Consider the following 12,604-nt stretch of genomic DNA (forward strand, 5'->3'; position numbering starts at 1 on the left):
GGTCCAGTGTACTGCAGGTCATAGGCCAGTTCAAACCATAATATCCAAAGGTGGGGGTAATCTCTCCAGGGGATGTGCTCCAACTTTCCCGCCAAGAATCCAGTTCAACTAGCATTTTACAGTTGGCATCACTTAATCATTTATTCCCTAACATCAATAACTAGAGTATGCTATGTGCGATCTCTTCAGCGAATGCAGTTCCTGCAACCTGAACCTTGAGTTTCACTAACATGTATATAACTTATAATCTTAAACATAAATACTGCTATATTTTGACATAAATAACTATGTGTTGCAACTACAATTAATATGTACTAATTACAAATGTGTGTGTTCGTGTAAAAACTATTATTGCCACGTGTTGCGGCTGGATACGCCCTTCCACGCCGTAGCGTGCTCTACGCATATTTTCGGACAAAGACAACCAAGTTTGCTCGATATTAATTGAAATGACTTTATCCAATTTGCTGACTTCGACAAGCATTATACTCCTCTCTCTAGGTCACCTAACTCAGCTCAAGAATTTACTCATCTCTAGATAAAGTCTGTCTTTCGGCTTCCTCTTCATCCAGATATGCTTGCGCATCTTCCGCGGTGTTGAAATCTTTGAAATCTTTCCCAATGAACAGACGCAATTTTGCTGGATACATGAGAGCAAATGTCTTTCCTTCTTTCACTAGACGTGTACAGATAAGTGACATTTCTTTACGTGCCCTCGACACCTCAGATGAGTAATCTTGGAACAGCATAAGTTGTTTTTCTTGCCACATAATCTTCCCCACTTGCTTTGCATCAGACCAGAAGCGGAATTTATGTATATAATGTAAACATTTGAAGATGACTGTACGTGGTCTCTTAGCCAAATTGTCCCTAGTTGGACCCAAACGATGAGCTCTTTCAATTTCTAGATCTTTCACATCTTTCGTGATTTTGAGAATTGCTGGTAGATCATCTTTAAGAAATTGAATCAAGGCCGGCCCCTTAACAGTCTCTGGCATCCCTACCAGTCACAGATTGTTACGTCTTGATCTATTTTTGAGGTCATCGATTTTATTAAGCATCTATTTATGGTCCTTGCGCAGTGATGCGACTTGCTGTGACAAAGATGATACATCCTGCATTGGTTCGCCATTGCGTTGTTCATTGATGCTGACCTGCTTATTTGTGGCTGCTATCTGATTCGCCAGTTCTTTAATTGCTTCTGTAAACTTTGTGGCCTGCATATGCATTAGAGGCTCCATTGTCTCTTTTATTGCTTTTACCATTGCACTATATGACAAGGGTGCCTCAACAGCCAAGCTGTCTGAATCAGAGTTCATTTTCCCTGAGGTGTGTTTTTTTTTTTTCCGGTTTAGATCTGCGGTTTAGCAGAAGCTGGAGTATTTCTAAACTTCTCCATATTATGTCAGATAATATTCCTGGAGATGCAGCTACAATATTATATGAGGTTATGATACTGCCGAGATCTTTATACTTGATCTTTTACATATTCAAAATTTCTCAATATTCAATCTTATTTGAGATCTCCACCGCACTGGACTTATCAGCAGGGTGACTTTACTCGTCCTTGCCAGTAGTGATGTCAAAGAATTGGATCAGAACTTTTTATGTTCACTAATATGTCCAGATATATAAAGCACTGCACTATCATAATTCACCACAAGATGGTAATTGTGCACGATTTTCAAAGTATGAAGTTTGGAGCCTTCTGTTACTTTTTAACCCTATGTCGTCTGGAATCTTTTAACGAACGGTTCTTAAGCCTTGTGATTATTTACTAATCAGTTCAGATTTAATACAGCAGTTTCCATACAAATAAGGAATTCAAGCCAGTTGTTCTGTGCTGTGTACTTTGCTATAAATAAATCTATGTTGCAACTTGCTGTGCTGTATTTTATTGTGTTGTGCCTCGACACATATAATGCTGATACAAGCTACTGACGCACCAGTGCGCCGGTCTCTACTCCTCCACCTTCTCCGCAGATCAGCTATAAACTCCCGTCCCATGCATGGGGCTCCGGTGATCTGTACAACTGCACCTGCTTTCAGTGTCCAAGCACGCTGCACATACCACAAGGGCTACATTGTTCCTCCTCCCACTGACTCCCAGCTCAGTGCCTCGTGATGAGGTAAGTTAAAGTCAAGCTGCCTCTGTCTCCCAGGCCCGCTGATGACAGGGCAATGGTGACCTCCACCTCCCATTTCGTGCCAAAACCATCTCCGCGCTGTTTCTCCGCCGCGCCTATTCAGAAGGGTTTTTTTTTTCTTCTCTCTTTAGCCCGGGGACCAGTAGACCGGACGGATACTTTCGTGGTGCTCTACTGTGGTTTAGAATGGACAAAGGGAGTAATATTGTCATATTGCCCACTGAAATGTACAAAAAAGAAGCGCTGAGGCAACTCAATGACCTGTCATGTTATCAACCTCTTTTTGCCAATCCTACTCAGGAATACAAAACACAATATGATATTCTAATCAAAAAAGCTTTTGATGATGGAATTATCCTTAAAACAGGGCTTGACTTTCTGACAGAAGAATACCCACGCACTCCAACTTTCTATCTCCTCCCTAAAGTACATAAGAAAAAGGACAATCCCCGCGGTCGACCCATTGTCTCTGGGAATGGGTCTCTTACTGAACAAGCCAGTATATTTTTGGATAAACATCTCCGTAAACATGTGGTGACCCTCCCCTTGCATGTTAAGGACACGACAGATGTTCCAAGATTTTAGATGGGATCCTTCTGGATGATAACAACCTCCTGGCCACTTGCGATGTAGAATCGCTGTATACAAGCATCATACATCAAAATGGTTTGATGCAGTTAAGTACTTTCTTCAATCAGAAGACAATGTACATGACTTTTTGATACTGCTCCTGGACTTTGTTCTAAGTCGTAACTTCCTTGTCTTTGGCGATAGGTTCTATCTGCAGACGCGGGGCACGGCTATGGGAGCGGCTTGTGCCCCCACGTTTGCAATCCTATACTTGGGCCAATGGGAACGAGAAACCGTTTTTCATGAAGACATAAATCTTATACAAAGTACATCACACTGTGGATTCGGTACATTGACGACATACTTATCCTATGGAGCGGAAGTCACGACAGCCTTGTTGAGTTCATAACTATTCTGAATGATAACAATACCAATTTGAGACTTACCCATTGTATTGACAAAAATGAAATTTATTTTTTGGATCTCATAATTAAGAGAGGGGCTTAGGTGGGCTAATATCCACCGATGTCTACACAAAATCCACTGCTACAAACAGCATCTTACATAAGAGCAGCTTTCTTTTCCCTCCTACACTTAAAAACATTCCCAAAGGCGAATTTCTTAGAATGAGGAGAAATTGTTCTGATATTCAGGACTTCAATATTCGTGCCAAGGGGTTGAGTGAGCGTTTACAAGATCGTGGCTACAGTAAAAATTTCATCTCTAAAGCTTGGATAGAGACTTAGTGTAAAGAACGCAATGAGATCATATACAATAAGAAGAAGGATGAGAATCAAACCACCATTAGATTTGTGGGAGATCTATGCCAAGAATGGCGACAGATCCAAAATATAGTGCAGAAACATTGGCATGTCCTATTATCTGACAAAGTATTAAGCAAAGTAATTGGTACAAAACCTGATTTCAGTTGGAGACGTGCACAAAATCCGAAGGACCGATTAGTGCATAGTAATTTCTCCAATAAGAAAATGGAAATTAAATTCAAAGGATCTCACGTATGGAAACTGTAGAACTTGCCCATATATAAAAAGAAACATATGACATCATTGACAGATACGGTACCAAACACACAATAGGGGATTTTATAAACTGTGATACCCATGGATGTGTATTTGTTATCTTGCCAATCCAACAAACTCTATGTGGGTAAGATCACCCGGACACTTAAACGACGTGTTTTGGAACACATTGGTTGTATTCAAACGTAATCCGTGATAGGGAACGCATGGGGCAATCAACACCCACTGCAAAACACTTTCATAATACACACAATGGAGATCCTAGATTACTCACAGTGACAGGGATTGAATGCATTACAATGGGCATAAGAGAAAGCGATCAGGACAAAGTATTACTACAGAAAGAGAATAAATAGATATTTCTACTCAATTCCATACAACCTTTGCTTCTTGGGATAAACTTACGATCTTGTGGGTTGATCAGGTCACTTTAGTTAAGATGAATGTGCTCCCCAGACTACTGTACCTCATTCACTCTTTCCCCATTTGGCTCTCTCCCCTAATTCTGTCCTTGTTACGAAAATCCCTAACGTGCTTCATCTGCTCCAACAACTACCCTAGGATCCTGGCCCGTCTCCTCCAACATTCCTCTGGGACAGGTGGTCTGGCCATCGCTAATCTTAGAAATGATTATTATGCAGCCCGACTAACTCAGTGTGTTCTTAGTTCTACACTATACAACACACTACTCCCACTCATGACCGTTTCCAGTTGAATGGGAGGCGGACCTAGGGGAATCTCTGGATCAGCAAGAATGGTCGGATATCTTTGAATGGACTGCGCAATGTTCAATTAATGTTTGTATCAAGGAGAATGCATGTAAATTCCTCCACAGGTGGTACTATAGCCCTTCTAGGCTACAGAGCATCTTCCCACAAGTTAGGGCTCCCTGCTGGAATAATTGTAATCACGCTGGCACTTTTCTGCACATCTGGAGGAGCTGTTCCAAACTTTTTCCCTTTTGGTCTGCAGTTATCTCCTTAGCTTCTGCTGTTCTTGGTTTCTCTATTCCTTCTGTCCCCAAATATGTGCTACTTCCCCTACTCATTCCTGACCTCCCCTCTCATTCTCACAAGTTGCTCAGACACATCATGTGTGTGGAAACCTGCCAGATTGCAACCTCCTGAAAGAACCCTTCTCCACCTGCACTCCTTTCTGTCTGCAACTGCCTGTGGCACATTTAACAAACCAGCATTCTGAGGGGTTCTTGCGTTTCCTTTCATAAAGTCTAGGCTGCTTGGGCTTCCACTCATAATCAGCCTCTACTTCACCTTTAGATGTGACTCTGATTAGTAGGTGTGATGTCCTTCTTTGCTCTTGATGCTCTCTGTTTTGGCATGATCTTCTCTTTCCCTTTCTTCTTCTTTCTCAGTCTCCTCTCTTTTTCTTCCTGACCCCTCCCTTTTCTCCTCCTCTCTTTCCTTCTCCAACGATAAAAGTTAAAATGTACATTGCTGATACATCATCTAGAAAGTTGTTTTTCAGTTTATGTCTTTATATTTTTAGTTGTTTTACAAATGGCTGCTTGTCTTTTGTTTATTACCTTACTTATCTATTTTTTTCCCTTTTGTGATGTATCCTGTAAACAGTATTTTTACAAATAAAAAACTGTCAAATCTCCAATAATCTTTCCACTGCTTGATGCTCTTTAGTAATCTTTTCTTTTATTTGCATTTAAATTTTCTATGATCTTGAGGAAGAAGCTTGACTGGAAATGCACTAATCAACTAATAGATGTAAGCATATTCTTTTACAGGTAGAACAAGTGAGAGGGAGTTAACATGATGTTAGAAATTGTCAGTTTGGTACTGAACTGCCCAACTTCTACTCTGCCCAATGCAACAGAATTCTAAAGTGTGCGAGTTTCTGTTTTTAATCCAGTTGCATTTAAAATATTAGATGAATATCAATCTGTTATCCATGAGTAACCAGGCTGCCTTATACTGAACAGCCAGGAGCTCATGTTGCTATGAAACGCTGGTGGAAGTAGAGGTCGGCCCTGCCAGTGAATCAGAGCTTGAAGGAAGGAGAAAGCTGACAGGAAGAGGTGCTGGCAGCCTGTGGTGAGTATGACAACAGCATGGAAAGGAGAGGTTGGATAGGAGAGTCTGCAGGAAAGACTATGTGTAAAAACAAAGACAGAGACATCAGAGCTATCAAAAGAGATGCTGCGTGTAGCTCTGCATAGAAAAGTCATGTAGCTGGATCCCTACTTAAAATCAGCTATAAATCACCCTGAGGGAGATCACACAGCAAAGTGAGCTTATGACTCTCGCTATTAGCGAATTGCATGTGAGCAGAGAGGGACAGCTAGCAAGATCAGGCTTGCAGTTAGTCCACGACCCAGCCGAGGGAGAGAGATGATTAATAGCACACCAAATTCTGTGACACCATTATTTTTGCATTAAGAAAACAACACTATACCTCTAATCTCCACAAGTTAGACCTCCTTACATAAATCTGTACATGTATCAGAGACTGTGTTACCTGTCAGAGCTATAGAAACATTTCAAGTATCAGAGATCTTATGTAAGTTACCAATGTTTCTAGAATGCACCGTTAACTAGTTAATCTCACAAACTATTTAATATTGGAAGGATTGTGATCGTGTGAAATCATTGTTGATTTATATTTTTTACAATACGTGTGAGTTCTTTGTGGGAGAGTTTGGACACCAGTGAATGCACGTGTGGTGGCAATCTTGTTTGTCATTATAACTACTCACTGTACTGTTGTCTTTTGCTCATTATCTTACCTGTTGTCCCACTTATCCCATCCAGAATCTCCCATATTTAAATCTGCTTTACCCATTTCCTTTTCCAAAAATGAATAACAAGTTGATTGTTTGTAACCGCAGTTAGTGGTCCATTATTATTCCGAAGGTTAGTGTTGTCTGGTACAAGAGGCTTCCCAAGTCAAACCCTGGTGGATTCAGTCACAGTATGCATCCCACCATACTATGTAGAAGCCTTGGGTGGAGGTACTGAAGAGAGAGACAACATTTCAACACCCCTTTCAGAGTGGTAGGGAAAGGGGTTTTACACATGTTTATTCAATAAGCATTGTGACTATTTTCTTATATTAAATTCCATTTAATCATCATCATCATTTATTTATATAGCGCCACTAATTCTGCAGCGCTGTACAGAGAACTCACTCACATCAGTCCCTGCCCCATTGGAGCTTACAGTATAAATTCCCTAACATACACACACACACAGACAGAGAGAGAGAGACTAGGGTCAATTTGTTAGCAGCCAATTAACCTACCAGTATGTTTTTGGAGTGTGGGAGGAAACCGGAGCACCCAGAGGAAACCCACGCAAACACGGGGAGAACATACAAACTCCACACAGATAAGGCCATGGTCAGGAATTGAACTCATGACCCCAGTGCTGAGAGGCAGAAGTGCTAACCACTAAGCCACCGTGCTGCCCAAATAACATTCTGTCTTTGTGTCCTTAAATAATTCACGTGTCAGGGTTGGTTTTGATAAATGCTGTATAAATAAATACAGGGAATTATTCAGTTTTGATTAACCCTTTTCACAGTCACATGTCATGCATGCGCAGATGAGGCTTGTCTTGAAAAAAACCTAGTAAGGATTTCAATTGGATTATTACTAATTGTGGGGGCCACAAACGTATGGATGTCTATCCAATTGCCGAATACACAACATGTGACCAGCATTATCCTAAACCTGGTTGATTACCGTTATAGACTAAACTGAACAGGAGCTGATTTTTTGTTTAACCTCTTAACTGCTAACAGGACTGTCATTTACCTTTGACTACTTTTTCTGCTAAGATTCAAAGCAGGCACCGTACCCAGACTGTGTGCAAGTTGGGAAATAGGTCCTTCTTTGATGTGCTATGACATATAGAGCATTAAAAATGCCAGAGCAGTGAAATCTGCATCTAGTTAAGTAGCACATATACCAAATAAAAACCAATGATTATAATAACGCAAAGGAGCCTTGACCTATAATGGTTAAAGTTGTAGAAACCATTTGATTTGATTGTTCCATAATTGAAAATGGGAATGGAAAAACTGTTTAGCTAATGTTATTTTCTATGTTCTATTCAGTTTTAGGTTACTGTAAGTATCTCCCTCCAGTAGCAGGATGATCAAATTCTTCCTAATTGTGAACAAACAAGGACAGACTAGGCTCTCCCGATATTATGAGTGCATGGCGGCACAGAGGAGGACACTGTTAGAATCTGAGGTCATTAAACTGTGTCTCTCTCGTTCCAAAGATCAGGTAAGATCACATATTATTTAGAAGGAACACATAATATTGTGAATGGGACTATGCACACAAACATGCTCTGCCTGAACAAACTTTTTTTGTTCCTTCTAGTGCTCCTTCATAGAATACAAAGACTTTAAGCTGGTGTATCGGCAATATGCAGCACTTTTCCTTGTGGTTGGAATAGATGAGTCTGAGGTAAGAGAGGGTTCCCCAAACAACTGTCTTGACTAGATGCGTTTCCCTCAATTGACATCTACTTTCTCCTCTGTTGTAGCAGTGACTGCATATTCCCTTTAAATACCCTACTTTACTAGGTCAGAGCTCATGCATACATGATTGTATAAAAATAAATGTCAGTATAAATGGCAAGAAAGGGATCATCATGGCAGCTCCCTGTCAGATAAGTTAGACCATAGAACTGATTGAAATTGGTATTAATATATTATTTTTTGTATTTTTATACCACTTTGCCATCTTATTACCTTGTTTCCTACTGTATCTCTGTTAGGTGAAGAATTTGTACATCAGTTAATTTGCTTGTAAGGTTAAATGATACATGTTTCTGTCTCTGCAGAATGAGATGGCGGTATTCGAGCTTATTCATAATTTTGTGGAAGTATTGGACAAGTACTTTAGCAGAGTAGTAAGTACAAAGCGAAAAAACACACTTCCACATAAGAGAATTAAAAAAAAGTTAAATCTCTTTTGACCACTTATGGGTGAAAGTATAGTAATGCACTTACACTTAACAATTTAGAACAGACATTTTAATGCTGTTGTCCCTCCAAGCTGGAAAAAATGGAAGAAAATTAAATAAAACCAGAGAAGAAATAAGCCTCTGCTCGGTTAATCCCATATTATATATGGTACCAGCTGCATGGCAATATAATCAGCCTATATTTATACAAAGCAAAAAGACAGTTGTCAGCGCTTATCCTTAACACTGCATCTATGTGTGTATCTAGCAAAATGAAAACATGAGGTATTGGGTCATATTTTGATCAAAACTATTAAGCCTGCATCCCAGTGTCAAGACTACCTCAATGTATGGAGGTCCTACACTGACCTATATCATCATCACCATTTATTTATAGAGTGCCACTAATTCTGCAGTGCTGTACAGATAACTCACTCACATCAGTCCCTGCCCCATTTGGGCTTACAGTCTAAATACACACACACGCAAACACGCGTCAATTTTTAATTTTTTATTTTTTTTGTTAGCAGCCAATTAAAATACCAATATGTTTTTATAGTGTGGGAGGCAACCCACGCAGACATAGGGAAAACATACAAACTCCTCCAAGATAAGGCCATGGCCGATAATTGAACTCATGACCACAGTGCTGTAAGGCAGAAGGGCTAACCACTAAGCCACCGTGCTGCCCAGTGATATGGTTAGAACTCCCTTAAAATGCTGTTAAAGTCAGATGCACTCACCTCCCAGGTATACAGGCTTACATCTAGCAAGGACTGGCTTGTGAGCCACACCCAAAAAGGCCTTAAATTGGCCAAATAAACAACTGCCAAGACAACACAAGGCAATAGTTTTGAAACAAAACCAAAGAACAAATAAGCACACTATGTAAACTATTATGTCATGGAAGAAAAATGACATACTTTATATGTAAGGAGAGCATTAAGTCAAATTAAGATCCACAAAATGAAAAGTAAATATTTGATCACTACACCACAGAAAAAAGGGGAAAAATTGTTATTTATAATACATCATCATCATCACCATTTATTTATATAGCTAGGATTGAAATGCCAATAATCCCTTAATCAGGTCTTCTATATATTATGATGACCCTGAAAACATGATACAAACCAATAACTATTTGTTAAACTACAATAGTAATAATTTTTGAACCCCAATAATCTATGTTTTTTAAGCACATACTGATATTATTGAGGATTGACTGAGAAGTTGAAATGTTATTCGTGTTTCTATATTTACTAACTGACCCATTATTTCCTTACAGAGTGAGCTGGATGTATCCTTTTCTAAAATAAGGTTGCTTCTTAAACAATATTGCAAGCTTTTCTGACATATTTATTTGAAAGAAGAAAAGTTGTGTGAGAACATACATTTGCCTTGGAGCCATTGAAAATAAAATTGTAGTTCTCCCTTCTCCATAACATTCTTGTGTTCTAGTAGGATATTGCCTCTAAACACAAACTATGAAAATATGTATATAAATCAACAAACTGCAACAGAACTTAAGATGTTTGAAATTGTACTTAAAATTCTCAGTGCGGCTGAGTGTAAGATATTATTCTACTGTTAGTTAATTGCAGTACTATTCTCTAAGCTTAAAATTGCACCCCTCAAAGTTTCATAAAAAATGTTGAGTGTGTAACTTCTGGTAAGATCCCCAGGCATCTTGTCATTGTTTGACTTCACTGGATTAACAACTGTAAGTCTACTATGCATCTCTATATATCGGGACATAACCGTTTTGTCCTAATTTGATAAATCAAATCCAACAAAAAAAAATTAAGCAGCCATGTGCAAAAAAATACACCCCTACAGTTCAGTAGATTGTATAACCATCTTTAACAGAAATCATTTAGTATTTTGTTTTGTATAAGTTTCCGTCCCTTACATTCACTTAAGGTTCTACCGCAGCTTCTTAATGGGACTTTTGACTTGGCCATTCCAAAACATTGATTCCTTTTTCAGCCTGTTTGTAGTTTTGCTGCTGTATCTTGGATTATTGCAAAAAGAAATTTATACACCGCACCAAGCTTGGAACCCCTCTTTCAATTCTCCAGACAATATTTACCCAACGATGCAGTAGTTGTAAGTGCCTATGTTAATAGTGTGATATCCAACGCGTTTCCCCTCATATACTGAGGCTTCCTCAGGGATAATTTTGTGAAGAGTTCTATACGATCCTCATATACTTTATACTCCTCCTTTCAACTTCCTATTGGTTCTACTGATCAGTAACATAAGCACTTACAACTACTGCATCGTTGGGTAATTATTGTCTGGAGAATTGAAAGATCTACTGGCGTTGTCCGGCTAGGAACAGACCTCACTCAGCACCAAAGCGGAACTAAAAATCTAAGCATAAGTTTCCTGTCGGACCAAAGAAGGCAGGACACACATGCACAGAACGGAGTTCAAACATATGGGACATCGCAGCTAGAGCGCTCGCTGTGGATGCAAAAATGAACCTTTAAAAGGATTATCTGGTTTCTGACTTTCTATCTCCTAAACTGTAAGTTTAAAGACTTTTGCAAGATATTGAAAAGAAACTTCAGTTAGAAACTTAGAACTTTGTACTGATAATAATTTTTAATGGCTGAAGTATTCTATATATATTGCGGAGAACATTTTGATGTTTCAGCCTTTCATCAGATCCATGTTTTATTCAGCCTGCAGTAATAGATTATAGAACCTACGTCTGGATGTTCATCTTTACTCTGGCCAGAAAAATATATATGTTTTAGCATTTTTAATAAATACAATACCAAGTTATGCACAAATTTGTGGCATTATTATCATATTTTTAAGTGATGGAGTGCCAGGGATAACATCCTTTGCTTCAGAATACTGTGAATGTTTGAGAGAACTTTCAGACCCCTAAGGGCAGCACCTCACTTAAATAGATTTGGTTTGACAAAGATAGACAGCGCTTGGGCTTTTTCCAAATTAAATTTAATAGTATTCCCATTTAATAAATAAACCTATTTCCCTCCCTCCAAACAGCCCCAGCAATAAATTAAATAGCATTTACGTTTAATAAATATAACCATTTCCTACAACCATCCTAGGCATTAAATAATTCATAATCACTTTTAATAAATAGACCACATTTTCCCCAAACAGCGCTACATTCAATTAATAGATCACAAACCACCCCAGCATTAAATTAAAGGTCCAATCACACCATCTTAACTTCATAGGCCCCACTATTAAATTAAATTGCTCCACCATCAACACAAATAAAATAGCAATACACACACACACACACACACACACTATTAATATACCCCCCCCCCCCTCCTACCACCGCACTTACCTTTCTCCATCCGCGCCGCACACTCTGCATTTCTCATTCTTCTGACATGGGACGGCACCAATCACATGGTGCGCCTCCCATGTGACAGAAGAATTCTCAGTGATAGGCCGAATGTTTGGCCAATCACTGAGCGGGAGGAGGGGGGGCCGGTTTCTCCTGCTCGGTGGCTGGTGTCTCCCTGGGACCAGCCAACGAGCAGCAGAGACCGGCCCTGATGATGTTAATGCAAAACAGGATGTTAGGACAGAAATAACAAAGGTTTTACTTTTCTAGTGGACGAGAGGGCAAGAGGAAGACCGTTTTCCAAGTCAAAAACTTTAATTCCACAATGTCCAAGGGCTCAAACGGGAAATGCTGTAAAGCATTAAAAACCAAGTTGGAATCCCAAGAGGCTACCAGAGGAAGATCTAGAGTCTGTACATGAAGAACCGCCTGAATGAAAGTTTGAACATAAGTGTCACACCTGACGATCTGTCTGTACCCAGAGTGGGTTGTATCTCTGGAGCTGGACTGGTGACTGTGGACAAAGCTGGGTGGCCTGATGTTTCTCTGCATGTAGTG

The 12,604-nt window shown here is 39.5% G+C and overlaps 1 protein-coding gene across 3 annotated transcripts in view; it reads left to right on the forward strand.

Annotated features, from left to right (window-relative positions):
* AP4S1 (adaptor related protein complex 4 subunit sigma 1) overlaps nt 1-12,604 on the forward strand; it is a 46,283-nt gene that overhangs the window by 22,628 nt on the left and 11,051 nt on the right. Inside the window, exons 2-5 of one of the 3 annotated variants that reach the window (XM_075192228.1) lie at nt 7,844-8,018; nt 8,118-8,204; nt 8,584-8,652; nt 9,995-10,006. In XM_075192228.1, coding sequence (XP_075048329.1) covers nt 7,881-8,018; nt 8,118-8,204; nt 8,584-8,652; nt 9,995-10,006 — 306 coding nt within the window. In that variant the 5' untranslated portion in view covers nt 7,844-7,880. Of the gene's footprint in view, nt 1-5,708; nt 5,821-7,843; nt 8,019-8,117; nt 8,205-8,583; nt 8,657-9,994; nt 10,007-12,604 lie in introns of all 3 variants that reach the window. The other 2 variants (XM_075192227.1, XM_075192226.1) reach the window with 2 other exon arrangements.

Source organism: Mixophyes fleayi, chromosome 12 (genome assembly GCF_038048845.1).
Source record: "Mixophyes fleayi isolate aMixFle1 chromosome 12, aMixFle1.hap1, whole genome shotgun sequence".
In the NCBI taxonomy this organism is placed as follows: domain Eukaryota; kingdom Metazoa; phylum Chordata; class Amphibia; order Anura; family Limnodynastidae; genus Mixophyes; species Mixophyes fleayi.